Source organism: Glycine max, chromosome 7 (genome assembly GCF_000004515.6).
Source record: "Glycine max cultivar Williams 82 chromosome 7, Glycine_max_v4.0, whole genome shotgun sequence".
Lineage (NCBI taxonomy): Eukaryota > Viridiplantae > Streptophyta > Magnoliopsida > Fabales > Fabaceae > Glycine > Glycine max.
Window position 1 is genome coordinate 6263926 of NC_038243.2, and position 25971 is coordinate 6289896.

General features: G+C 36.6%; 1 protein-coding gene across 2 annotated transcripts; it reads left to right on the forward strand.

The window, feature by feature from the left end:
* The first annotated feature begins 1508 nt into the window (after window positions 1–1508).
* On the forward strand, window positions 1509–24281 carry LOC100782672 (mediator of RNA polymerase II transcription subunit 12). Of its 2 annotated transcripts, none has more exons than XM_006583235.4 (13): window positions 1509–1979; window positions 2957–3145; window positions 11715–11774; window positions 12138–12243; window positions 12793–12861; window positions 13019–13072; window positions 13234–13341; window positions 15584–15733; window positions 15824–16171; window positions 16301–18615; window positions 19220–21778; window positions 22212–22542; window positions 23341–24281. In XM_006583235.4, exons 2-13 carry the CDS (start codon window positions 3018–3020, stop codon window positions 23779–23781), a joined length of 6669 nt encoding a protein of 2222 aa, XP_006583298.1. In that variant the 5' UTR covers window positions 1509–1979; window positions 2957–3017; the 3' UTR covers window positions 23782–24281. The 2 variants fall into 2 exon arrangements, with proteins under 2 accessions (XP_006583298.1, XP_006583297.1); XM_006583234.4 differs by having other exon boundaries at window positions 1509–1916.
* Window positions 24282–25971: the final 1690 nt, after the last annotated feature.

Consider the following 25971-nt stretch of genomic DNA (forward strand, 5'->3'; position numbering starts at 1 on the left):
GTAATTCATATTTTTTTGGAAAATCCAAGAAGTTACATGGAAGAGAGATTGGAAAATAAAAAGAATGTGAAAAAAAAAACAAGAAAGAAACACAACCTAAGAACCATTTCCAAACCCCAATCTTTGAACCCTTATAATCCCCACTCCTACTTTCCAAACAAATGCTAAATCCTCCAATTTCAATCTCACTTCACAAAATCCTTCTATTAATTTGCTCCATAAGCAACATTGTGTACAAAGGGTGAACATTGGGTGGTGATGGTGATAAAAGAGAGAAACAACGATGATGAGTTCTCTAGTGTTGAGGTTCTCTTATTTTAGTGTTTGATATTTTGGTTCATGAGTTAAGTGGTTTATATTTTTTCTTATAGTTGATTGTTGATTGTGTATTGTTTGGGGTTGTTGATCTTGCTTACCACATCTTTTTTTCTTATTTCTTTCAAATTTTCAAACCTTTTTTTTGTGGTTTTATATCACTAGAAAAATTATAGCACATATAATCAGTAGAAAATATTTTTAAACAATAATATTTTATCATGTGACTCTCACATAAGACTAGTAATTCATATGATAAATCATATGATTGTCACACTATTACTTAATAATAATATTTGATGGGAGAGACTATAAACAATGTTGAATAATAATCAAACAGGATAGGTAAAATTTTTTATTAAAAGACTAAAAGTAAATTTTATGAAAATGTAAGAAATTAAAAAACATAATATATTATTTTTTTATATGATTGCCACATTAAATTGGTAATTTTTGTGACAAGTCACATGATTAATAATATAATTGTCACATCATCAGTTAATAATATCACTTAACATATGAATTAAAAATGTTAATAAAGAAAATATATAGATCAATATTAATAAAAATGAAGAGATCAAAACGTATTTAACCCATTATAAAACTCTAAAATTAATCTCAATGATTGATGATAAAAAAAGAAAGGTTAATCATATTAAAGTTTAAACTTGAAAACTAAATTTAGAGAAATGCTAAAAGTACATTTTCATTCCACTTTTTGGACACAAAATTCTCTTATGTTAAAATTGATTAAAAAAAGAAAATTTTATGGATCTTGAATCTTATTATGTGTTTGAAGGAATGTAAAACTTTTCGTAAATCTAATAAAAAAATTAATTATATTTTGGATTCAATTTTATTAAAAAATCTCCTAATTAATTAAAAAATCCACTAATAAAAATAAGATATCACAACAATTTTGGTATATCAAAACAATCCCAACCATAAACACAAAATCTACGTTATTGAACCCTTAATTGGTACCTCCTATAAATTTTACGACCATTTTACCCTCGTAGGTTTAATACATCCAATACCATGCACAGAAGATAAAAAACAGAAGGACACGAAAGGAATACAAAGCACATACACAAAATCATAATATTAAATATTATTATTAATTAAGGACAAATAATTAATATTATTATTAATTAAGAACAAATAATTTAATAATAATTAGTAGATCCCTTCCTCTTCACCCTTTATTCCTGAAGCAACCAACAGAAGCATCGTCGTCGTCATCACCACCCAAAAACTCAGTCAAAGCTTCACACCCTTTTTCTTCTTCATCTTCGCAATCTCTCTCTCTCTCTCCGACCCTTTTCATCAAAGTTCCAAGATTTCTCTTCCCAGGCACGCCCCCAGTTTTCCCTTTTAACAATCTTCAACCCCGTTTCACGTTATTTAATAAAATCCTTTTCCTTCTTAATCCCAAATCTGAAACCCTAGCTCCCGTGACCCAATTTCCGCCTCCTCAGTTGGCTTCTGAAGTAGGGGGAAAAGCAAAAAAAAAAAAGTTAAAAATTGGGGATTTCGCGCCACAAACCCTAGTTTTGGATCCTGCTTCGGAGTTCAAATTTTGGCGCTTTGTCTAGCATTAGGTTCGGATTTTGGGTTTTTGCAATTTCGCGTTCAACCCCACGTTTTTTTAGACGATTAAGCAGGTTGTTTGTCTTAAAGGTTGTGTTTTGCAATTTGAACTCGAAGAAGTTTCATTTGGGGCCCTAGTTAGTTCATTAGGTGTTTTGAGTTGGGAGGAAAATAAGTTACAAGTGAAAGGGTATTTATTTGTTTATTGCCTATGAGTTTTGAACTATACTTATGGATGGGGAATGATGTGATTAAGTTTGCTACTTTCTGTGTTCTCTTGTAATTTATTGCTTCAGATATGAGCTGGGGCTACAATTATGGCTACCATAATGATTGATCACAACAATTATGGCTACTTTCTATATGTATTTTCATTGGAATTTGTCTCTAGGAAGCCTTTAATGGTGATTCCATTTTAAATGTTGTGCTCTACATTGATATCGCTTATTTATGACTTTGGTTTTAGCAGTAGTATAGAAGAGAAGATGCTGTTGAGGTTGTATGTTTAAATTTTTCTAACTGCTTGGTTATGTTCTTATGTTTGCATTTTAGAAGGAGCTGTTGTTTTATACGGGGGTATATGTTAACTTCAGTTTCAGAATAGAATGGTCAAGTTGCTCAAAATCTTTAGCATCTGGGTTGGGTTTTATCTTGTGAAAACCGGAGCCAGTGTGGACTAGACTTTAGTGTTTTGTATTTTGTCGTTTTCCAGAATATGTTTTATGTTTAGCATTTTAAAAGCAGTCTGCAGAATGGAGTTTGAAATTATGATTTATTTGGGGCACTGTGTTTTTTTCCAGTTATTATCCATTTTGTATTTTGTATTTGTATACTTACAAATCAGAAAAATAATACTCGGTCTGATGGTGAATAAAATTGGGATATATAATAGTGCATTAGGGATTTCAGTAGATATCCTTTAGAAGCTGAAGGAAGTCCAATAATGCTTAGCCATATGCATCCCATTTATTTGTTCTTTTTTTAATGTACCTTTTGTTTGCTTAATTGGCAATGGTTCGAAATGACTTGGGTGGCTTTGTTGATCATGCAGTTTAGCTAATACTACTTGTGGTATGATGCCGAGGGCAGTATGCTGGTTATAGTTGGGGGAAATGCAAAGGTATCATGCTGGCAGCTGCACTAGTGCAGTTAACAACAGTACAATAGGTGGACCATCTACTAGGGATGCAGGAAGATCTGATTCATCTTCTTTGCCAGCTAACTTCTCCGTAAGTTCAAGGTAAAGTAGCTTCCTGTCACTTTCCACTTATTGCCACTTTCTTCTTATCAATGATTGTGACTATAGCATATGTGATAAAGGAACTACAAATTCCAAATATTTTGGTTGAGATACACAGTGGTTTGCTTTAATATATTTTCTTTTTCTGTTATCTAATAATTTGTGTTAAATGATTTTTTCTTTTTTTACTTGATTAACATCCTTTTGAAATTTGTGACACTATGCCGGAGTGGGGTTTCATTTATTTCTTGAGTGATCTGGATTTTCAGTTCTTATGCATTTAATTGCTTAGAGTGTCCTCTGATTACAACCAATCAAATATTCTTTTCCTTTTATTTTCTTTACTATTAATCTGTCTACTTTTGATAATCTGCTTCGATGGTAAAATAGGCAATCAATATTAGGCTAGATATCCATGCTCATAACCATAGTGGTGTGAAATGGCTGACTCCAAAACTATTGTAGTAGGATAGTGGGTAGTGGGATGCCCGCTTATATGATGCTTTCAGATGCACATTAGTTAACTTATAATACACATGTATAAATTCTGAAAAATAAAAATGTCCCAAAATTAAAGACATACTCATACTCATAGTAAACAATCAAAAGCCAGAATTTGAAGCTAAACACTCCACAAATAAAGATGAAACACCTGTTTGACAGTGGAGTCTGTTATCAAACCAAAAGAAAGGAAGGAACAAAGCAGCGGTACTGTCACAACCTGGCCAGAAAAAGCAGGAGATACTGCCGGAGAAGGGAGGTGGTCGTGGTTCATCCAGATTCAGGAAGACTGTCCCATCATAATGCTAAACCAACAACAACCTTGCATGCTAAAAGCCTAAAACTAGGATTTTTTATTTATTAACAGATTAACCACTGAAAAAGTTGAAATTGAAGATTACCCTCCGCAAAATCCCCCTGAACATCTCTGTTACAGGGGTTAAAATGAGTTTTTGAGTTAAAACTACGAATCATATTTTGGAGAACTCAACTTGTCTCACACGGCTGACTGAGACTATTGTATATATATTGAAGAAGAAACAAGTACATGACAAGATAGGGTGCAGACTGCAGCCCCTTGTACAGCAGAGAAAGAGTGCAAAATAAGAAAGATAATAAGACATACAAAAAACACATATGAATGAACACTGCCACCAGGAAAACATCAGCCTTATATGTTCTTGAATCCTGTTTGAGTTGGGCTGCTGTTGTGCACTAATGCCATGACTTCTGCTGCAATTGTAACTGTGATCCTGAAACTGCGATGTGAGCCTGCTTCTGTAGCTTCCCAGGGCTGCACTGCAATGCTCCACTTCTATAGCACACCCAATGTTGTGAAAATTGAGATTTTACACGGGACTGGGAGGGGGATGAAAGATTGTAAATTGAAGGATCATAGCATGGATTGTAAGATCCTGATCCTCCCAATAGATGCAAAATTATATATAGTAAATATACATTTGATAAAATGAGATAAGGAAAGTATCGTGTAAATGATAACATTGAGCTAAACCTAAACTGAAAATTTAGTATTTATAGATTTATAAGTCATAACTAATAGGTCTGAAAAAACTCATAATCAGTCACATAAATACTAAACATAAGAAATTCATAATCAGTTAGCCTAAATCAAAGTAAAAAATTCTGACTCAACCGCAAAAATTGTCCAATAAAAAAAGAAGAATTTCTTACATAGAACAAGAGGCACCACATTGCACCAACAAAACAGAGCAAGAACAACAGAACAGAACCTGAGAGACACATGTTATGAACAGTATGCAACAACCCAGTGGATGCAAGGCAGAGACAGAGCAGAAATGTGGTTGCAGTGAAATTGAGAGTAGAGGGAGGAGAAGTGAGGATCAAAGTCATCGTTTTTCAAAATGGGTGAAACCTAGAATTTTAGGGCACTCGCAAACGATTCAGCTGGGATAGCAAAGGGGTTTTGTATCAAAACTTGACCTGCAGGAAGATTGGCATGGGTGGATCGTGCGGTCTTGGATGAGGAAGATCGCAATCCTCCGCAATCTTCATGAAACATGATACTTGGGTTGATCTTGGGTGGAGTTGGGGGAAATTGTTAAAGCATGTAATGTTGTGATCTTACACAAGATTTTCACAAGCTTGAGCACGCCATTAATTGCTCTGTCATAAATAGCAAGGACCAAAAATGTTAGTTGTAAGAAAATTAGTAAATACAGGTTGAAAAGTTTTCACTAATTTAATTATTTAATTATGTTTGCAATTTTGCGTCCTATTTTGATTTTTTATTCTTCTAATAGTATCTTCTCATTTTCATGATGTTGTTAAATAAAACTTATGGGAGCGCTTTAAATAACTATTTGCCGGGATGTGTTGACTTAATAAATGTAGAAAATGTTAAAAGTGTTTATTCAACTTTTTTTTTGTCCTTTTTAATTTGAATTATGTTTATATTCTGCAAAGTTAGCAAGTATTTATTTTTGGCTTGGTTATATAAAATTAGGAATAAATTAAGTTAGACAAAATAATAACAAAGTGAAAGGAGATAAAGAATTCTCCTTAAGGACAAAAAATACAGAAAACAATAAAGAAAAAAGAGAAAATTGATTTAACAAATCTTCCTTGATCAATAATTAACATATCTGTTAGCAAAGCCCCTTTAAAAAGGCCATGTGCTGTATGCCAAATAAATGCCTAACATTTTAATATGATTAACCAAATAAACCTCCTTAAAAATTTGAGAGTTCCTCTCCTGCCAAATGAACCAAATGATAGCAGAAATTTCACATTGGCACAAAATTTAGCCTGTTTCTTTCTATACCAAAACCATGAAAGTTAATCATCAAGAATTGTTCCATGGATGTAGCACATACCCAACATTCACAAAAAGTGCCAAATAAGAAGTGCCTCACCAAGACTGCAGCTTAACATTGGAAGAACGAGTGAGGAGCAGATTCCGAGATGGCATCACATGTTACATTTGGGGGAAGAGGCTTATGTGGGGCAGCATGTCATTAGTATTAATTCTATTAATTAAGTACCACAATCCAAATGCAAAACCTGACCTTAGATAGAGCTTTGGATTTACATAGGGGTTTATCGAGAAGTTATACCTATTCAAAGGGTTATCTTATATTCTATTAGAGATAGAAAACCTTTCCTGGGTCCACTAAAACTACGTAAAGTAGTGTTAGAACTTCCAAGTATGGAGTGATCATATATAATTTTCATTTAAAATTAGAGAACGGCAGCACTAGCTCTGCAGAAATTGTTATACTTGAAATGTTTGAGTATGAAAATATGCACACAAAAAGGATTCTCAGCCTTAGTTTGCTAATATATAGTTCATGATGAAGGCTACAGCCTAGCCTATGGTGACAGATTACAGGATACCTTCTACAAGCTTTTATAACAAGCTAGAAATATAAAACATTATTAAACAATAACTTTAAGACTCCCCCTCAAGATGGAGCATATAAATCGTGTGCTCCAAGCTTGGAACATATAAAGTGGATCCAAGGACCTCTCAAAGACTTGGTCACGATGTCTGCAAGCTGGTTGTTGGAGTTAATAAAATTCAGTACTGATTTCTTTGGACTGCAGTTTTTCCCAAACAAAATGGCAATCGATCTCTATATGTTTAGTTCTCTCATGAAATACAAGATTAGAAGCGATGTGAAGAGCTGTCTGATTATCACAATACAACTCCATGTCTGCTGAGCATCACAAAATTTTAATTCTTGAAGAAGTTTTTTAATCCACACCAATTCACAACAAGAGCCATAGCTCTATAATTTGCTTTTGCACTTGATCGGGCAACAACACTTTGTTTCTTGCTTTTCCAAGAGACAATATTTCCTCCAAAGGATACATCGTATCCAGTGGTGCATTGCCTGTGTATGGGACAACCTGCCCAATCGACATCATAGTACCCACAAATTTGGGTATTTCCATTATCTTTATACAACAATCCCTGTCCTGGAGTCTTTTTGATGTATCTAAGAATGCAAATCACAACATTCCAGTGGTCAATGTGAGGTTCCTGCATAAATTGACTGACAACTTTGACCACAAATGACAGATCAGATCTTGTAATTGTGAGATAAATAAGTTTCCCAACTAGCCTTCTATACCTCTCTGGATCTGGAAAAGATTCACCTTGATCTGACATTAACTTTTGATTTGGATCCATAGGACTATCAATAGGCCTATAATTAGTCATACTTGTCTCTTCCAAAATGTCCAAAGCAAATTTTCTCTGTGAAATGACAACACCTTCCTTTGATTGAGCCACTTCAATACCAAGGAAGTACTTTAGGCAGTTGAGGTCTTTGGTTTGAAAATTACTGAATAAGTGTTGCTTTTGTTGGGAAATTTTGGCAACATCATTCCCTGTAATAACAATGTCATCAACATAGACAATTAGATAAACACACTTCCCAGGAGAAGATGACAATAAAAAACAGAGTGATCTGCTTCACTTCACTTCATTCCAAAATTCTGAACAATATGGCTAAATTTCCCAAACCAAGCATGTGGTGACTAGTTGAGCCCATAGAGAGATCGACACAATTTACACACCAACTAGACTCCCCTTGAGCAACAAAACTAGGAGGTTGCTCCATTTAGATTTCCTTCTCTAAATAACCATGAAGAAATGCATTTTTTTATGTCTAATTGATAAAAAGGCCAATGATGAATAGCTTCCATAGCTAGGAAGAGGTGAACAGTTGTGACCTTGGCCATAGGATAGAAGGTGTCACAGTAATCAAGGCCATAAATCTGAGTGTAGCCTTTGGCAACCAACCGAGCCTTAAGTTGATCAACCTCACCATTAGGCTTGACTTTAATAGCATAAACCCATTTGCAACCAACTATCTTCTTCCTAGGAGGAAGATGAACTAATTCCCATGTGCCACTGTTCTCAAGAGCCTACATTTCAACAATCATGGATTGTTGCCAACCAGGATGATCAAGTGCCTTGAACATTTTTAGGAATAGTAATAGAAGACAAGGAAGAGACAAAGGAGAAATATGAAGGTGATATGCGATGATAACTCAAAAAATTGTAGATAGGGTGAGAATTTTGAGTAGATTGAATACCTTTCCTAATAGCAATGGCTAATCGGAACTTGGTTCACTAGGATGTGATGTGGAGGAAGGATCCGTTGTATGGGAAGCTGATGGCGAAGGACATGAATCAGGAGAACCTGCAGGCATTGAACAACTAGCTCCCTGTGTCCTGTGTGGAGAAGGAGAGGCACTATCAGCTGAACTAGGAATAGGAGACTGAGGCTGATGTCCTTCTTGGTCAGAAGGGTCTTGGGTAGGAAGTATCATAGGACCAAAAGATGGAATGGGTAGAACTTGCTGTATGGAACTAGTATCCTGCATGGAGGATGAGAAAATAGGAGTTTCTTCAAAGAAAGTAACATTAGCAGACATGTAATACTTTTTAGTTTGTGGAGAGTAACATTTGTAACCTTTCTATAGACGAGAATATCCTAAAAAGACACACTTAATAGCCTTTGTAGAAAGTTTGTCTAATCCGGGTGAGACATTATGAACAAAACATGTACAACTGAAAACTTTAGGGGTGACATGATACAATGGTTCATGTGGAAAACATTGGAATAAAGAATTTTGTTGTTAAGAGAAGAAGACATCCTATTTATTAAAAAACAGGCAGTCAAAACTGCATCTCCCCAATGATGTACTAGAACTTTGTTATTAAGCATCAGGGAGCGTGCAGTCTCAACTAAATGTTGATTCTCTCTTTTTGCTATTCCATTTTGTTGTGGTGTGTGTGGACATGTGGATTGATGCAGAATACCTTGTGAGGATAAAAACAAAAGCAAGAAAATATTCTTTGGCATTGTCACTTCTAAAATTTTTAATTGTTTTGCCAAATTAGTTCTTAATCTCATTAAAGAAGGACTTGAAGATGGACACAAGTTTAGATCTCTCTTTCATTAGGTAAACCCAATTACATCAAGAGTATTCATCGATAAAGGTTACAAAATATCTGAAACCAAAGATGTTACTCAGCTTGGTCCCCAAATATCTGAATGAATGGTAGAGAAAATCGAGTTACATCTTTTTTCAGTTTGTCTAGGGTAAGAGATCTAACATGTTTGCCTAATTGGCTCGACTCTCATTCTAACTTCTGAAGTTGCTCGAGACTAGGAACCATGATCTTCAATTTTGCCAAACTAGGGTGACCTAAATGGTCATGCAAAAGTTTTGGAGAAGAGGTTGCAAAACAGGACACAAATGAGTTGGCTTCGAGATAGCAAAGGCCTTGTGATTCAGGCCCAACGCCAATCAGATGGCCCGTACCACGTTCCTGTGTGACAAAGGAATCAACATCAAATGTTATTGAACAATTTAAGGAGCAAGTCAATTGGCTCTGAGAAATTAAGTTATAAGGACAATTTGGAATGTACAAAACATAATTTAATTTTAAGGAAGAAGAAAGGGGAACTTGACCAATACCTAGAGAGGCAACTTTGGACCCATTTGCTAAAGTAACAAGATGAGGAAATTTAGGTGGAAAGATAGATGAGAACAAAGAGTTATTACCAAAAATATGATCAGAGACACCTGAGTCAATTATCCATGGATTTTGACCTTCCACAAATTGAGAAATACAAGTTGTTGAGAGACTTAGCACTGAAGAAGACTGGACTTGACTGATGGATTTCAGCCTCAGATAGTCTTGATACTCCTCAGTCCTCATCAGAAAATTTGGATTTTGATTTTTCAGATTTGGTGACATGTGCTACGTTGTCAGGATAACCGTGCAAGGCATAACACTTCTCTTGAGTATGACCAGGCTTTTTGCAATGTGTACATTGAGGACATCCACCTCTACTACCGCATCCTCCTCTATTTCCACGACCTCCTCTTCCACGAGATGCTACCATGGCTGATGTTTCAGTAGGTGCTGCTGAAGTTTCAACGGCTACAACTGAGTTTTCACCTTTCACCGAGGTAGGAACACGAAGAAGCCTAGTTACTAGGCTGTACATTGAAGGAACTTGCTCACCCGCTAGAAATTGGTCACACACATGATCAAAATCTGAGTGTAGAGTCCACAAAATCACCACCATGAACAGCTTATCGAGTCTTCTTTTCATTTCTTCCAGAGTCATGTATTAGGAACTTCTTTAATTCTTCAACAACAGTTTTGGCTTTCGCTATGTGTGAGGTCAGATCGTGGTTAGTATGTTTCAGAGAAAATGCACGGTTTTCAGAATCAAATAAACTCTGGATGTCATTAACAAAAATATCTTGAGCATTTTTCCAGAAGGAGCAACAAATCTTGAAGGATCTGAGTATTTCCAACACATCAGGTTCTACTGATTGCCATAAAACAGCGCACAGTTGGAAGTCAAGTGTCTTTCACTGATTTCTGCTCTCTGCTGGAATTTCACTAGCTTCTTTCTCCAAATGATCATAGTGCCCTTGAACAAGAAACCATAACTCAACCGAGGCAAACCAAGATAGATAACTTTTCCAGTTGAGTTTTTGAGTAGTAATATTAGGAGTTCCAGAGAGAGGATAAGGAGTAGAAGTGAGAGTGAAATTCGTAGATGTCATTTTGAGAAATTAAGGGCAAGTATCTAGTAATAGACGCGTAGCACAAAATCTAAGGAAACAAATATAGGTCAATGGGCAGAGGTGTTTAGACTCACTGTCCTAACAACACCAAAATGACGATCGGAGGGCTGAAACAGATCTGGGTATCATTGGAGATAGTGCGGCAGCGGACGGCGGTGCTGGTGGACAACAATAGATAGAGACGGAAGCGCAAAGCGGGATCGTCCCACTTTGATACCAACTTGAAATGTTTGAGTATGAAAATATGCACACAAAAAGGATCCTCAACCTTAGTTTGCTGAGATGTGTGTGTGTGTGTGTGTTTGTGTATGAGAATTGACAGATAGTACAAAAAATAGTTCATGATGAAGGCCACAACCTAGCCTATGGTGTTAGATTACAGGACAGCTTCTATAACAAGCTAGAAATATAAAACATTATTAAACAACTTTGACAGGTATAATCTTTCACTGCTTCCCCTTTCTTTTTTATTTTTTATTATCAAGATAAGATTTCTCTTTTTCTTATCATTTTAAAATTGTTTTTTTTAGTGGGAGTGATTCTACCATACCATAGCTAGTTTCAAAATATTCTTAATCATATGAGTGTGAAGAGTACCATGTGGCAGATTGTATTTTATTTTTATTTTTCTTAAAAGATGGATTCAGTGGATTTATATTAAAATTCAGTCTAAATCTTGCTACTCTAACTACGGTTGTGTAGTTTTTAAATAAAGAACTATATTGGAAAGCATGGGTTGGGAGTTATGTTTTGTTCCATTCATTTGGTTAATAATGATATTTTAAATTCATATTTTCTTGCCTTTGGAATATTGTTTATATTTCTTTGACCTAGTATTGTTAAAGTTTCGTTTTTTATAGAGTTCATATTTTTTATATTCAGTAATAAAGTGGCATCTTATTTTCTTACTATGCTAAATTTGATGCTGTCAATCACGTGGAACACAATGGTTTTGTGTTTGCAGGCGACAACCACCGTTAAACCCATACAAGTTGAAGTGTGATAAAGAACCCTTGAACTCTAGGTAGTTCCTGTTCATAATTTCATTTTTTAAAAATTATTGCCTACTTTTACTTCATGGTTAACCATTAGTACCAGGCTCTATTGGGGGAATATTTTCATATTGCACTGTTAAAGTACAAAGAAAATGTGTGTATGACGTTCTCCCCTTCCTCACCTTGTTATCGGCTTATGTTTTTGTTTGGAGGAAGAATTCTCTAATTTTTTCCGAGATTCTATAAACCTTCATAGATTTGTTCTCTTTCTCTCCAGATTTCTCAGCACTCTTTCTTGTGGTTGTGGGTTTGTAATTCTACTCTAAGGTGTTAAGCCTCAAGGTTTTATTATCTTGTATATTAACATGTAAAATGCAATTATTATTTCTCAGGCTTGGGGCACCAGACTTTCATCCCCAAACACCAAATTGTCCTGAGGAGACTCTGACCAGAGAATATTTGCAATCTGGATACAGGGATACAGTTGAGGGACTTGAGGTATGCCGTAAAGTACTTGTTTGGGAAGCTCAAATTTTGAGAAGCAAATGTTTTTTTAAATCTCTCAGGAAGCTGATAAAAAAACAATTATTTCTTCAAAAGCTAAGAAAAGATGCACTAAATTTTACTTTTGTATTTATACCAAATCAGATATTTTAGAGTAGCAACTTTGCTTATGAGTGATTGGATTATACTTCTCCAGTTATCCATTTATTGTGTTTTCAAGATTTGAATATTTTATGCTGAACTCTCATATTTCTTTTGTAAATATTTTTGATAGAATATGTCCAGAGTAACTGAAAGTTTGGAACTGTAATCTGGCATTTTCTTGAACTTGGTATTTTTTTATGATCAAATTCTTTGAAAACGGAAATAGTGATACGGGCATGAATATATTTTTCAGAATCATAGATCTCCTTGATGAGTCACTGAAATATAGAAATCAAGTTGTGCTCTTGTTAGAATAGATTATTTTTAACTGTTCAAAACTGCCTTTTGTCCGGTATCTCTGCTATTTTTTGACCTTGTCTTGCTTTCTGTGTCTGTTAGGAAGCTAGAGAAATTTCACTAACTCAGGTTCCGCATTTTAACAAGAAAGTTGTTCTTAGTTGCAAAGAGGTGACTCTCTTGTCTGTTGTCTATTTGGAGATATTTATGTCCACTTTATTTTAGTTTGTATGTCTGAGCTCTGAATTTACATCACATCTTTTTTTTGGGTATTCATTGAAAGCCTATGTGGATATAGGTAACTTGTAGTTTTTCATCTAATTTTCAGGCTATTAGAAAACGTCTGAGGGCCATCAATGAATCTCGTGCTCAGAAGAGGAAGGTGATGATCTTTAATCTGTCTTGTGATCTATTTATCCTTGCCGAACATTCTACTTCTATAGTGTATCCATATTTGTGTGCTTTCTTCTAGCTTATTTTGGATTTAGTGCAGTCTACCTATCTCAGAAGGTGTTTGATCTACATGATTGTTTGATTTGACAGGCTGGTCAAGTATATGGTGTGGCTCTTTCAGGATCACAACTAGGCAGGTCTGGCATTTTCCCTGAACTAAGACCCTATGGTGAGGACTTCCAGAAGAAATGGATTGAGGTATACCTGGTGATAGTCTTGCTCCTACTGTTTTTTTCTTTGTGCAACTTCCTGTATACCAGCTTTTACCCCTCACTTTTGTTTCTTATACATTTTTAGTAAATTTATATGTAGAAAGCACAAGGTTTTAAATGGTTAGTAACTTAGTAGTAGATGGTTGTAGTCTTGATGCGACCGGCTGCAGGATGTGAATATGGAAGGATCTGGAATGTTTATATGCTGAATTATCCTGGACTGGCTTAGCTATTCATGGATTTCTCAATTATGGAAAACTAATATATATTTACATAAGTTACTGTGGCCAATTCCTTAGGCCTGTTCGGGGTGCTTTCCTGTTTTTGGTTTCATTTTTTTTTTTAAGACTACAACCAGTTTAGGGTTTGAGTTTCTAGTTTCAGTTTATTTTGGTTTTTCGTTTTTATAAAATTGTTTCAAATTGAAATATGCTATTAAGTCAAATATTTTAGTAGAGACAAAATTCCATGACTGCCACGGTTTCTTGAATCTCCTATCATCAAACCATGTTGAGCTCGGGTCCTTACACTTCATAAGAGATCAAGTTATCTATGATTCTCCTTACACTTATTGTTTTTTTTTTTTGGAATGGCCAAAAGAAAATATAATCAAAACACAGTTTCTGTACAAGGTGTACAAATAAAATGCATGTAGCTACTAAGACCAGTCAAGGAATTCCTAGTCCTAGATCATGACAAGGCTACAGACTTTGAATTCCACATATAACCTTAACTTGAAGACATACAAACATTGTAAAATGCCCACATTTGCTCCATGTAAATTGCACCCCCAAATCCAACCACGTAAAACCATTCTCCTGCACCTTGGACTGCATAATCTAGCTTTCTTCCAAACACCAACTGAGTTGACTCAAATTACCTCTCCTATGCACATGACCTGTTGCTTTTACCATTTTTGCAGCTGCAGGCATGCTGTAGTATCCAACCACCACACAACACATCTGATAACATCTACAAAGAAATTCCACCAATCAAGAATTCACAACCAAGCTTAGAAATGTAACTAACATCTGCTTCCATCATACCCGCTGCATAAGAATGTCCTTGCCTATGAATATTGTCCCTTTTCATTAGCTGTTATAAGATTCTTGGCAATAAGCTTGCCTACTCATATCATCTTAAAATCATGAGACAACTCCACTTCCGCTTCATACACTTCTTAGTGCTTTTGATTAAAGAAACCTGTTCCAGTCAATGTGTGGGCTGTAGCATAAGCAACTCCTAAAAATAAATTAGACACAAAATGTTATTATATTTTATCAAAAAGGAGAAACAAAATTCAAAATGAGCCGTGATGGATATCCCAAAAGAAACATTATGGAATTCAACAATAAGACAAGGCATTCTTTACCTTTCTTGACCTTTCTCATTAACAAAATTCAATGAAAAATTGTAGATCCAGCTTATAACATGCAAGCCAGTAATAACAAACACATAAAACATTGCTTTAAACAGAGAGTTTCTTGCCCACAAGAAAACCCAACAATGGACAACAAATCATAAACAAAAATAGCAAGATAGTGAAAGAAAATCCCCCAATTTGGTACAAAACCAAAACCTCCAATTTACTTCCCCATTATGCACACCACACACGGTGTGAGAAAGAGAGACAGATCAGTGTACAAGAGGGTTAAGAGTACTCACGGATTGAGAGAGGGAGGCATTGACAGGTGATTGGCGATTGGCGGCGAGCGACGAGTGAAGTAGATCAAACGACACAGAGAGAGAGAGAGAGAGTCTGAAGTACGAGAGGGTGGGAGACCAGTGTGAACAGAGCAGTGTCGAGCAGGAAAGAGAGAGCAGTGGCGAGCACAGTACCATTGGGAGACAGAAAGCGGCGGGGAGGGAGGCTGGCGCAGATCGTCAAGGTAGGGACGGGAGAGCAGCCTAGATCGTTGAGGTAGGGATAGAAGTAAAACTAAAATAATAAAACATAAAACCTATTTTTATTGTTTATAAAATGGGGTGACAACTGTTTTAAAAACAGATAAAAATCCAACTCGCAACCATTTTAGCCGAACACCTTCCATTTTGAAATAGCATCTTAAAACGGAAAACAGAAAACTCAGCCACCCCGAATGGGCCTTAGGTTTTTTGTTGTTGATGCTGACAGGTTGTTGTGGCTGTAAAATCCTTAAATACTACTTTTTGAACATTACTTGGTGTTTCAATGTATCTTTAGTAACTCAGTTAAAATTTTATTACAGGGTTTATCTCAGCAGCACAAGCGATTACGCTCTTTGGCTGATCATGTTCCTCATGGTTATAAAAGGACATCACTTTTAGAGGTTCTTATCAGGAATAATGTTCCATTGCTTAGGGCCACCTGGTTTATCAAGGTTACTTACCTCAATCAGGTAGGGATGCTTCAGTGTTGGTATATTTACCAATTATGATGAATTGCTTTATATTTTTTAATATTTGTAGATTATGATTGGCTTTTTCAGGTTCGACCTGGTTCTGTTGGTATTTCTTCTGGGGCTGCTGACAAGATTCAGCTGTCTCGCTCTGATGTTTGGACCAAAGATGTTATCAATTACTTACAAACACTTGTGGATGAATTTTTGTCAAAGAATGCTTTGCATTCTGCTTCTCATGGTCGAGAGCGATCACCACAAATGTCTTATACTGGCTCACTGCAGAATAAAAACGATCCATTATTATCTGTTTCTGATGGTGAAGGGCCATCCTTACATTTTAGATGGTGGTATATTGTGCGGCTTCTGCAATGGAATCATGCTGAAGGGCTGCTTCATCCTTCTCTTGTTATTGATTGGGTGTTTAATCAACTACAGGTATTTACCTTCTACATCAATTTGCATTTAATAAGTACAACGTGCTCATGAAACTCAAAGTGTGATGTATATATCTTTCACTGATTTCAACCTTCATGTTTTGATTTCTCACATTTCTGTAATTTTCAGGAAAAAGATCTGCTTGAGGTTTGGCAGCTGTTATTGCCTATAATATATGGTTTTTTAGAAACTATTGTCCTATCTCAAACTTATGTACGCACTCTTGCTGGATTAGCTCTTCATGTCATTCGTGATCCTGCTCCAGGTGGTTCTGATTTAGTAGATAATTCCAGGAGGGCATATACAGCTTATGCTGTGATTGAGATGCTCCGGTATTTAATACTTGTGGTGCCAGATACTTTTGTTGCTTTGGATTGCTTTCCTTTACCATCCTCTGTAATTTCACATACAATGAATGATGGGAATTTTGTACTAAAATCAACTGAAGCTGCAGGGAAGATAAAAAATAGTTCAGATGATTTTGGTCACATTATTTCATGTATTCAGAAACATACAGAAGATCTTGTGAAGGCTGCAAGCCCAGGCTATCCAGGTCATTGTCTAGCTAAAGTTGCCAAAGCTTTGGATAAAGCTCTTGTGCTGGGTGATTTGCGTGTAGCATATAAATTTCTTTTTGAAGATCTTTGTGGTGGAACTGTATCTGAAGGTTGGATTTCCAAAGTCAGCCCTTGCTTAAGGTTATCTCTGAAATGGTTTGGGACTGTAAATACACCCCTTATATATTCTGTGTTTTTCCTTTGTGAGTGGGCAACTTGTGATTTTAGGGATTTTTGCAGTACTCCTCCTCGTGACATAAAGTTTACAGGTAGGAAAGATCTTTCCCAAGTGCATATAGCAGTTAGACTTTTAAAGATGAAGATTAGGGATGTGAAGATTTCGCAAAAACAAACAAATGAAAATCACAGAGCCAGTCATCTTGCGAAGCATTCAAGTCAGCGGCATAATTGGAATTATGTGGGTAATGTATCCAGATTGAGATCTAGTTCAAAGAGTACTGGTTCTTCAGTATTTGAAAGCCCAGGTCCTCTGCATGATATTGTAGTTTGTTGGATTGATCAGCATGTGGTGCAAAAAGGGGAAGGTCCCAAGCGCCTAAATCTATTTATGGTCGAACTCATACGTGCGGGCATCTTTTACCCCTTGGCATATGTACGCCAGCTAATAGTGAGCGGGATCATGGATGTGAATGTAAATGTGGTTGACCTGGAGCGACAGAGGAGACACTATCGCATCTTAAAGCAGCTACCTGGATGCTTTATCCATGATGTTCTGGAAGAATCTGGGATTGTTGAAGGGTCGCAGCTCAAAGAAGCCTTGCAAATTTACTTGAATGAACGCCGCCTCATACTTCGGGGTCATCTGAGCGTGTCCTGTGGTTCCAATTTATCTGCTCTGAAGAAGAAAAAATATCCAGCTTCTACAAAGGATGAAGTTTTTGCAGTGCCAATTGATCAGAGAAATGTTATTTCTACCACAATATCTTCTAAAAATGCGAAGGATACTAACATCGAAGAACTAAGAACAGCAATCTCAGTACTGTTACAGCTACCTAATTGTTCATCTAATTTGAGCACTACAGGTGATGAATCTGAGGGCAGTGATAGAAGAGCCATTGGGTCTCCGTACGGCAAGATTGATCCAGTGGAGGGTACACCTGGGTGTGAAGAATGTAGCAGAGCAAAGAGACAAAGGTTAAGTGAGGAAAGAAGCACATTTGTGCAAGGGCATTCTCCAGTTCAATCTGATGATGACGATACATGGTGGGTGAAAAAGGGAATGAAATCCCCAGAGCCTCTCAAAGTTGATCAACCACAAAAGTCAACCAAGCAGGTCACCAAGAGTCGGCTGAAGAATGTGCGTAAAACTCAGAGTCTAGCTCAACTGGCAGCTTCTAGAATTGAGGGTAGCCAAGGGGCATCAACTAGTCATGTGTGTGGTAACAGGGTAAGCTGTCCTCACCATAAAACAGCTATGGATGGAGATGGGCAGAGGTCTGTCGATAGCATCCGAACAAGTCATTTTGGGGATATAGTTTCCATTGGAAAAGCACTAAAGCAGCTACGTTTTGTTGAGAAAAGGGCAATAGCAGCTTGGCTGTTGACTGTTGTTAGGCAGGTAATTGAAGACGTGGAGAAAAATATTGGTAAAGTTGGTCAGTTCAGCAAGCCTTTTCCTGTTGTGGATGATAGAGGCTCAATACAGTGGAAACTTGGTGAGGATGAACTTTCTGTGATTCTTTATTTGATGGATATCTCTGATGATTTGGTATCAGTTGTCAAATTCCTCCTTTGGTTGCTGCCAAAGGTTCTTAATAGCCCCAATTCTACAATTCATTCTGGGAGGAATGTGGTGATGCTACCAAGGAATGTGGAAAACCAAGTTTGTGATGTGGGAGAGGCTTTTCTGCTATCATCACTCAGAAGGTTTGCTGCTCTGCAATCAATTACATATATATAGTTTTTCTTTGATGTCTCTTGGAAAATATTTTTATTCTGCTTTTCCCCCTTCCAGCATTTCCTTCTAATTATTGTGATGTTTGCTTCCTTTTTATTAGAGTTGTCTACTCTTAATACTTTTCAATGGCTTAGCACCTTTTACATGTGATATAATACTATGCTTTATAGAGTACCTGGTAGTAAGCTGTTATATCTGTTTCTTCTTATGCTCCCTTTTTCTCGTCATCTTTAATCAGGTCAGTATTGATTAAATCTGCATTGCTCTCATCTACTCAGGAGTCTGGATTGCCTAAATAAAATCCTATATTTACAAATTAACAACATAAATACTTGTTCTTGTTATAAGGGGCCAGTTTTTAACATAATTATAGTACAAGTTTGCTGAACATTCAGTGAGGTTTCTACAACTATTATGGGCCATCCTCCCCCTGAAATATTTATCATTTTTGTTATTCAACCAGTGCTTTATGAGTGGTGTTTTCCTTTTGTTCTTTATGCTTGTGTTGGACAGTTTCTTTATGGATGTTATGAGATTTTATCAAACTTGACTTCTGCAATGTATTTGATGTAGGTATGAGAACATTCTTGTTGCAGCAGACCTTATTCCTGAAGCTTTGTCATCTGCAATGCATCGTGTTGCCACTGTTATTGCATCTAATGGAAGAGTTTCAGGGTCAGGGGCCCTAGCTTTTGCTCGGTATTTGTTGAGAAAGTACAGCAATGTGGCTAGTGTCATTGAGTGGGAGAAAACTTTTAAGACTACATCTGATGCTAGACTTTCCTCTGAACTTGAGTCTGGTAGATCAGTGGATGGAGAGTTAGGTTTACCCCTAGGAGTTCCAGCTGGAGTAGAGGACCATGATGATTTTTTCCGTCAGAAGATAAGTGGTGGTCGGTTACCATCCAGAGTAGGTGCAGGCATGAGGGACATAGTGCAGCGTAATGTTGAAGAAGCGTTCCACTATCTTTTTGGAAAAGATAGAAAACTTTTTGCTGCTGGTACACCAAAAGGTCCTACTTTAGAAAAATGGGATAATGGATATCAAATTGCTCAACAAATAGTTATGGGCTTGATTGATTGCATAAGGCAGACTGGTGGTGCTGCTCAAGAAGGAGATCCCTCTTTGGTCTCTTCTGCTGTTTCTGCGATTGTTGGCAGTGTTGGTCCAACTTTAGCAAAAATGCCTGATTTTTCATCTGGCAATAGTCATTCAAATACAATGCCCGCTACAAATGCATTGAACTATGCCAGATGCATTCTGCAAATGCATATAGCCTGTCTATGCCTGCTTAAGGAAGCCCTGGGAGAACGCCAAAGCCGTGTATTTGATATTGCTCTAGCTACTGAAGCTTCTAATGCTCTTGCAGGTGTTTTTAGTCCAAGTAAAGCATCTCGTTCTCAGTTTCCAATGTCTCCTGAAGCCCATGATTCTAGTAACACCATTTCAAATGATATGGGAAGTAACTCTAGTAAGGTTGTGGCAAAAACAACAAAAATTGCTGCTGCTGTTTCTGCACTTCTTGTTGGTGCAATTATATATGGTGTTACCAGCCTTGAAAGAATGGTGACAGTTCTCAGATTAAAAGAGGGGCTGGATGTGGTACAATTTGTAAGAAGCACTAGATCCAATTCAAATGGAAATGCTCGTTCACTTATGGCTTTTAAGGTGGATAATTCAATTGAAGTTCATGTCCATTGGTTTAGATTGCTTGTTGGAAACTGCAGGACAATCTGTGAAGGGTTAGTGGTGGAACTCTTGGGTGAACCATCTATTATGGCTCTTTCAAGGATGCAACATATGCTTCCTCTAAATTTGGTCTTTCCGCCTGCCTATTCAATATTTGCCTTTGTTAGGTGGCGACCTTTCATTCTGAATGCTACAGTTCGTGAAGACATGAATCAAATTTATCAGTCTCTTACAATGGCCATAACTGATGCAATAAAACATTTGCCATTTCGAGATGTATGTTTTAGAGACTGTCAGGGTCTTTATGATTTTATGGCTGCAGATGCAAGTGATTCTGAATTTGCAACCTTGCTAGAGTTTAATGGGTCTGATATGCATTTAAGATCCACAGCATTTGTTCCCCTACGCTCTAGGCTTTTTCTGAATGCCATGATTGATTGTAAGATGCCACAATCTATTTATACGAAGGATGATGGGAGCCGAATGTCTGGACCTGGTGAGTCTAAAATTAAATTCACAGATAGTGAGTCTAAGCTTCAGGATATGCTTGTGCATGTTTTGGATACCTTGCAACCTGCCAAATTTCACTGGCAGTGGGTTGTACTGAGGTTGCTTTTAAATGAACAAGCCCTCATTGAAAAACTGGAGAATCGTGATGTGTCCTTGGCTGATGCTATAAAGTTGTCCTCACCTAGTACAGAGAAGGCTGCTGCTGCTTCTGAGAATGAGAAAAATTTTATTCAAATACTTCTCACAAGGTTACTGGTTAGACCTGATGCTGCACCCCTTTTTTCAGAGTTGATTCATCTCTTTGGTAGGTCACTAGAGGATTCAATGTTGTCGCAAGCTAAATGGTTCCTTGCAGGCCAGGATGTCCTCTTTGGTCGGAAGACCATTAGACAAAGGCTACATAACATTGCTGTGAAAAAAAATCTTTCTGTCAAGACCCAATTTTGGGAGCCATGGGGTTGGTGTAGTCTGTCTACTGATCCATTAACTGTCAAAGGGGATAACAAGAAGTTTGATAGCACATCCCTTGAAGAAGGAGAAGTTGTTGAAGAGGGAATGGATTTGAAAAGGTGCCAGCTGCAAGTGACTGAGAGGGCTCTTATCGAGATGCTTCTTCCTTGCATAGATCAAAGTTCTGACGAATCCCGCAATTCCTTTGCAAGTGATATGGTGAAACAGTTAAGTTATATTGAGCAACAAATAACTGCTGTTACAGGTGGAAGTAAATCAGTAGGAAGTGCTCCTCCTGGAGTTGAAGGTCAGCCGAATAAAGTAAATAACCGCAAAAATATGAGAGGTGGAAGCCCTGCATTAACTAGACGACAAACAGTTGCAACAGATTCTTCTCCACCGTCTCCTGCAGCCCTACGAGCTTCTATGTCATTACGTTTGCAGTTGCTCCTGAGATTTCTTCCTATTCTTTGCACTGACAGGTAATAAGACTGGATATTGCAATGTGTAATTAGCTTTCTCGTTATAGGATTCTTGATGCACTTGTCAAGTGAAAAAAAAATCCACGATCCTTCTCTGTTTTCTTGAAATGGAGAAAAGATTGGAGCTAATTGCAATATGATTATTTTCAGTTTCAGAAATACAATTCTCTATCATGTATTAATTGTCGTGGGTCCCAGCTGCTGCTACTGAAAGTGGTAGTTTTTCCTTGTAACAAAATAGATTTGAGCTTTAAATTTTGAGAGTTGGCAATCAATTAAATGAGTCATGACCTCTCTTTAGAAGTGAAAATACGGATATTTTTGCCATGAAGGCATTGACCTTGTTTTATTTTTTATGCGTGCTTGTGATGGAACTATTAAATCCTAGGATGTTAGAAGCTATTCTTGAGTTCTATTTATTTCAATTTTGCAGGGAGCCATCTGTGCGGAGCATGAGACAATTTCTTGCCACTGTAATTTTTCGTCTCCTTGGTAGCCGGGTTGTGCATGAGGATGTGGACATTTCGGTGAATGCTGTGCCATCTCTGTCGATAAGGGAGGCGGAGTCATCTTCTGAAGTTGCTTCTGCTGCTTTTGTGGATTCTTCTTCTGGGAGTCTGTTTGATCGTTTGTTGTTGGTTTTGCATGGATTATTAAGTAGTTATCCTCCAAGTTGGCTTAGGGCAAAGCCTGTTTCAAAGACAATCAGTGAACCTACGAGGGAAATTTCTGGAATTGACCGAGAATTGTTGGAGACTTTGCAGGTTTGTTCTTTTAAGCCTGTATGTGTATAATTTTTTGGTTCTAGTCACTTAGCCCTTAGGTGGCTTTTCAGTGTATTACTACTGTAATTCTTTGAAGTTTTAATTCAATTAGTTTTTCTTTTTAAGGATTTATAGATGCTGTATGCAAGTTTTTTTTGTTAATTGGATAAGGTGGCATCATGGTAAATACCAGAGATGTTTCTTCTAGGCATCTTGTATTATAAGATCTTCTGTTTTGCTACTCACCAGGAAGGACTGATACTTTAAATTTTTTATACCTTCCTGGTGTTAGATATAAACCACCATATGGTATGCTATTTCAACATCATTGAAAATTGTTTTCTAGTGTAATATATTTTTTTTCTTTTTCCATTGAGGTTTTTTGTCAACAAATGTGGGATATAATCAGAATTTGATAAATTCTAGACTTCAATTGTCTCCAATGAATAATATTGGAACTAAAAACTATTTTTGTTCACTTTCATCCCTCAATCGTAGAATGGCTTGACCATTATTTTGTTATGATGGCTTTTATGTTTCCCAATGGTTTTTTATAAGAAATCTATAATATGTATGTATATGTTATGGTGCATCATGCCATGCCCATGTCTTTATTTTTCAAGAAATTATGTATTCCATGTTGTACTGGTGTCATATCAGATATTGCTAGCCATATCCGTGCTCCATAAATCTCTACTAAAGCTCTACAATTTGGCAATGTTTATGTACATATTTGGCAATCTAGAAATATTAATTCAATCTTGTCGCGCTTGTCTAATGATCTGTTGTCTGGTGCAGAATGACTTGGATCGTATGCAACTGCCAGACACTATTCGGTGGCATATCCAGGCTGCAATGCCCATACTCATCCCCTCTATGCGGTGCTCTTTATCCTGCCAGCCACCATCTATTTCCAATTCCGCTCTTGTTTGCCTTCAACCCAGCATTACAAATCCTGGGTCTAACTCCAGTAGTTCAACTATTCCTCAGAGGAACCCAGTTCTATCAAGGGTTGCTTCTAATGCATCAGGGAAATCAAAACAACAGGACAATGATTTGGAAATAGATCCTTGGACACTCTTAGAAGATGGTACTGGATCTTACTCTTCGGCAGGTAATACTGCTAGCATAGGAAGTGGTGACCATGCTAATATTCGAGCCACCAGCTGGCTTAAAGGGGCTGTAAGGGTGAGACGGACGGACCTCACATATGTTGGTGCTGTGGATGACGATGGTTGATTAACAAAATTTTGTTGGTTTGGCCTTTGGAGTATACAAAGCCTTCAGCTGACAGCCAGTGCAATTGCGGTTTTGTTATTTATATTTGATGCATGAATGGCATGAAGATACCATTTTGTGCTTGTCCTTCTTGTGTTGAAGTTTAAAGGAAGCTGGAGGGGCATTGTTTTGAAAAAAAAATGGGTGAAGGGATGGGTTCAAAACAGCTCATGCAATGGTTCTGGCCTGGTTGACTACTAACCTGCTTGATCTCCCCCATCTGGATTGTGCACTTGCTCAGTTTAGAGGTTTGTTGTATATATAGGGATGATTGTTTTACTTTACCAATTGGTCTGAGTAATATAGTCTCAAGTCATATTTGTAGCTGTTTCATGCTCATTTTTCTGTCTAGTGAACGCTTGTGTGAGCACTGTCTATAGCTTTTAGGGGCACAAGCCCACACAGGCGCAATCAACCATTGTTTCTTTTCTCATATTCATATTATCAAAAGTTATGTGGTTGATCTGGAGCATCACCATGAGCTGCAGCATTCAATTATTTTGTTGGCAATTCTGGATATAGTTTCATTTCTACCGAAATATTTTATCATGAAAGTAAAACTATGTATGAATGAGTAGCAAGGGAAAGAATTAGCTTTGTGATAAATACAAATACACACTTGTGTAATATATATATATATATATATATATATATATATATATATATATGCTGTAATGTATTAGCAGGTTTTTATCGTTATTATTGGGTAAATGTTTTTTAAGCAAAACCAGAATGCCCTTAAATGAAGTTGAATGCTTATTTCGTAACTATGCTTATTAGGTGTACATTGCAAGTTCCGAAGTGTTTTAGGAAGTACCTTTTTTAGGACCTGTAAGAAGATGATTCATCAACATGAGTTGTTATCGGATGTGATAATTAGTACTGTAAATTTAACCAGAGAAAATGTGGTTATCTCGTTCTGTTCACACGATTCTTGTTACATTTCTTGACTGTCTTTACTGTAGGGGTCCTTAACTATGTTAAAATTCATGTGAAAAAAAGTAAAATAATTGTCCATTTGCCTAACCCCGGCAAAATGTGCACACAAGACTTTTAAGCCCTATGAGGTTGGGTACAAAGACCATATAACCTAGAAGCCTTCGGCGTCCACTGTTTAAGAAATGAGAAAAAGGATTGATTATATACTAATAATATCATCCAATACATAAGATAAATTTGTTAACTTTTAAAATAATTATCAAACAGTAATTTGTGATTGAATAAAATTGTTTTATATTATCGGTGCATAGACATTAAACTCTTAAGAAATTAGTACATTCATGTTTTTTTTTCTTGAGTTCTTGCAATAAAATAAAGGTCACCAATGGAAGGTAATACTGGCATTCATGAGCAAGGATAAGCAAGAAAGGCACGAAATGTCACTAACTGTCCCTGAGGCTAGGTGAGTTGCACTGGTTTGAGTTTAGGTTATGAGATTCAAAGCATGTTTGAGATCTAATTCTCCTCGTTAATTGAAAGTAAACAGTTATAACTTGCATGTTTTTCTATTTATTTCTTTTAAAAAAAACCATGGTTTTAAGCAAAATTGACGGTTCTTTTTTGTCCATTTCTTCTTTTGGTAACGGCTTTCCGTCAGTGATATTTGAATTGGTTAAGTGCGTTGGGTACCAAATAGGAAGTAAACCATGCTCGGTGATGAATGAGTTTCAAATCAAATTGTAGAACATGAATATAACCATGGAAAACATTGCATGAAATGAACATGCGAAACAATGTTCTAGATTCTCTTGACCATCATCCTTTGGGTAATCTTTTCAAGACTAAGCAATTATTTCAACCTCGAATGTATTGAATTTAAAAGATTTGTTGAAAATCAATACTTGCGGTAAATACCCCTTATTATGTGGACAGTACAGAGATGCAACTCTGCAACTTACTGCACAATACACGCAACTTACTGCACAATACACAAAGTTGGGATAAATGTGATGAGCAAAGAAAAAAGGGTCAATTTAGATTGAGAAAACATTTTGTTTTCACAACCAATTAAAAATATAATATTTTTATTTTATTCTTATCTTTAAATGTTTGAACAGAATATGATACAAAAGCTAAAAAGCTAATGAAATGTCTAAAATAGAAAATAAAAAATAAAACGACATTATTATAAATTATTTGAAAAATAATGCA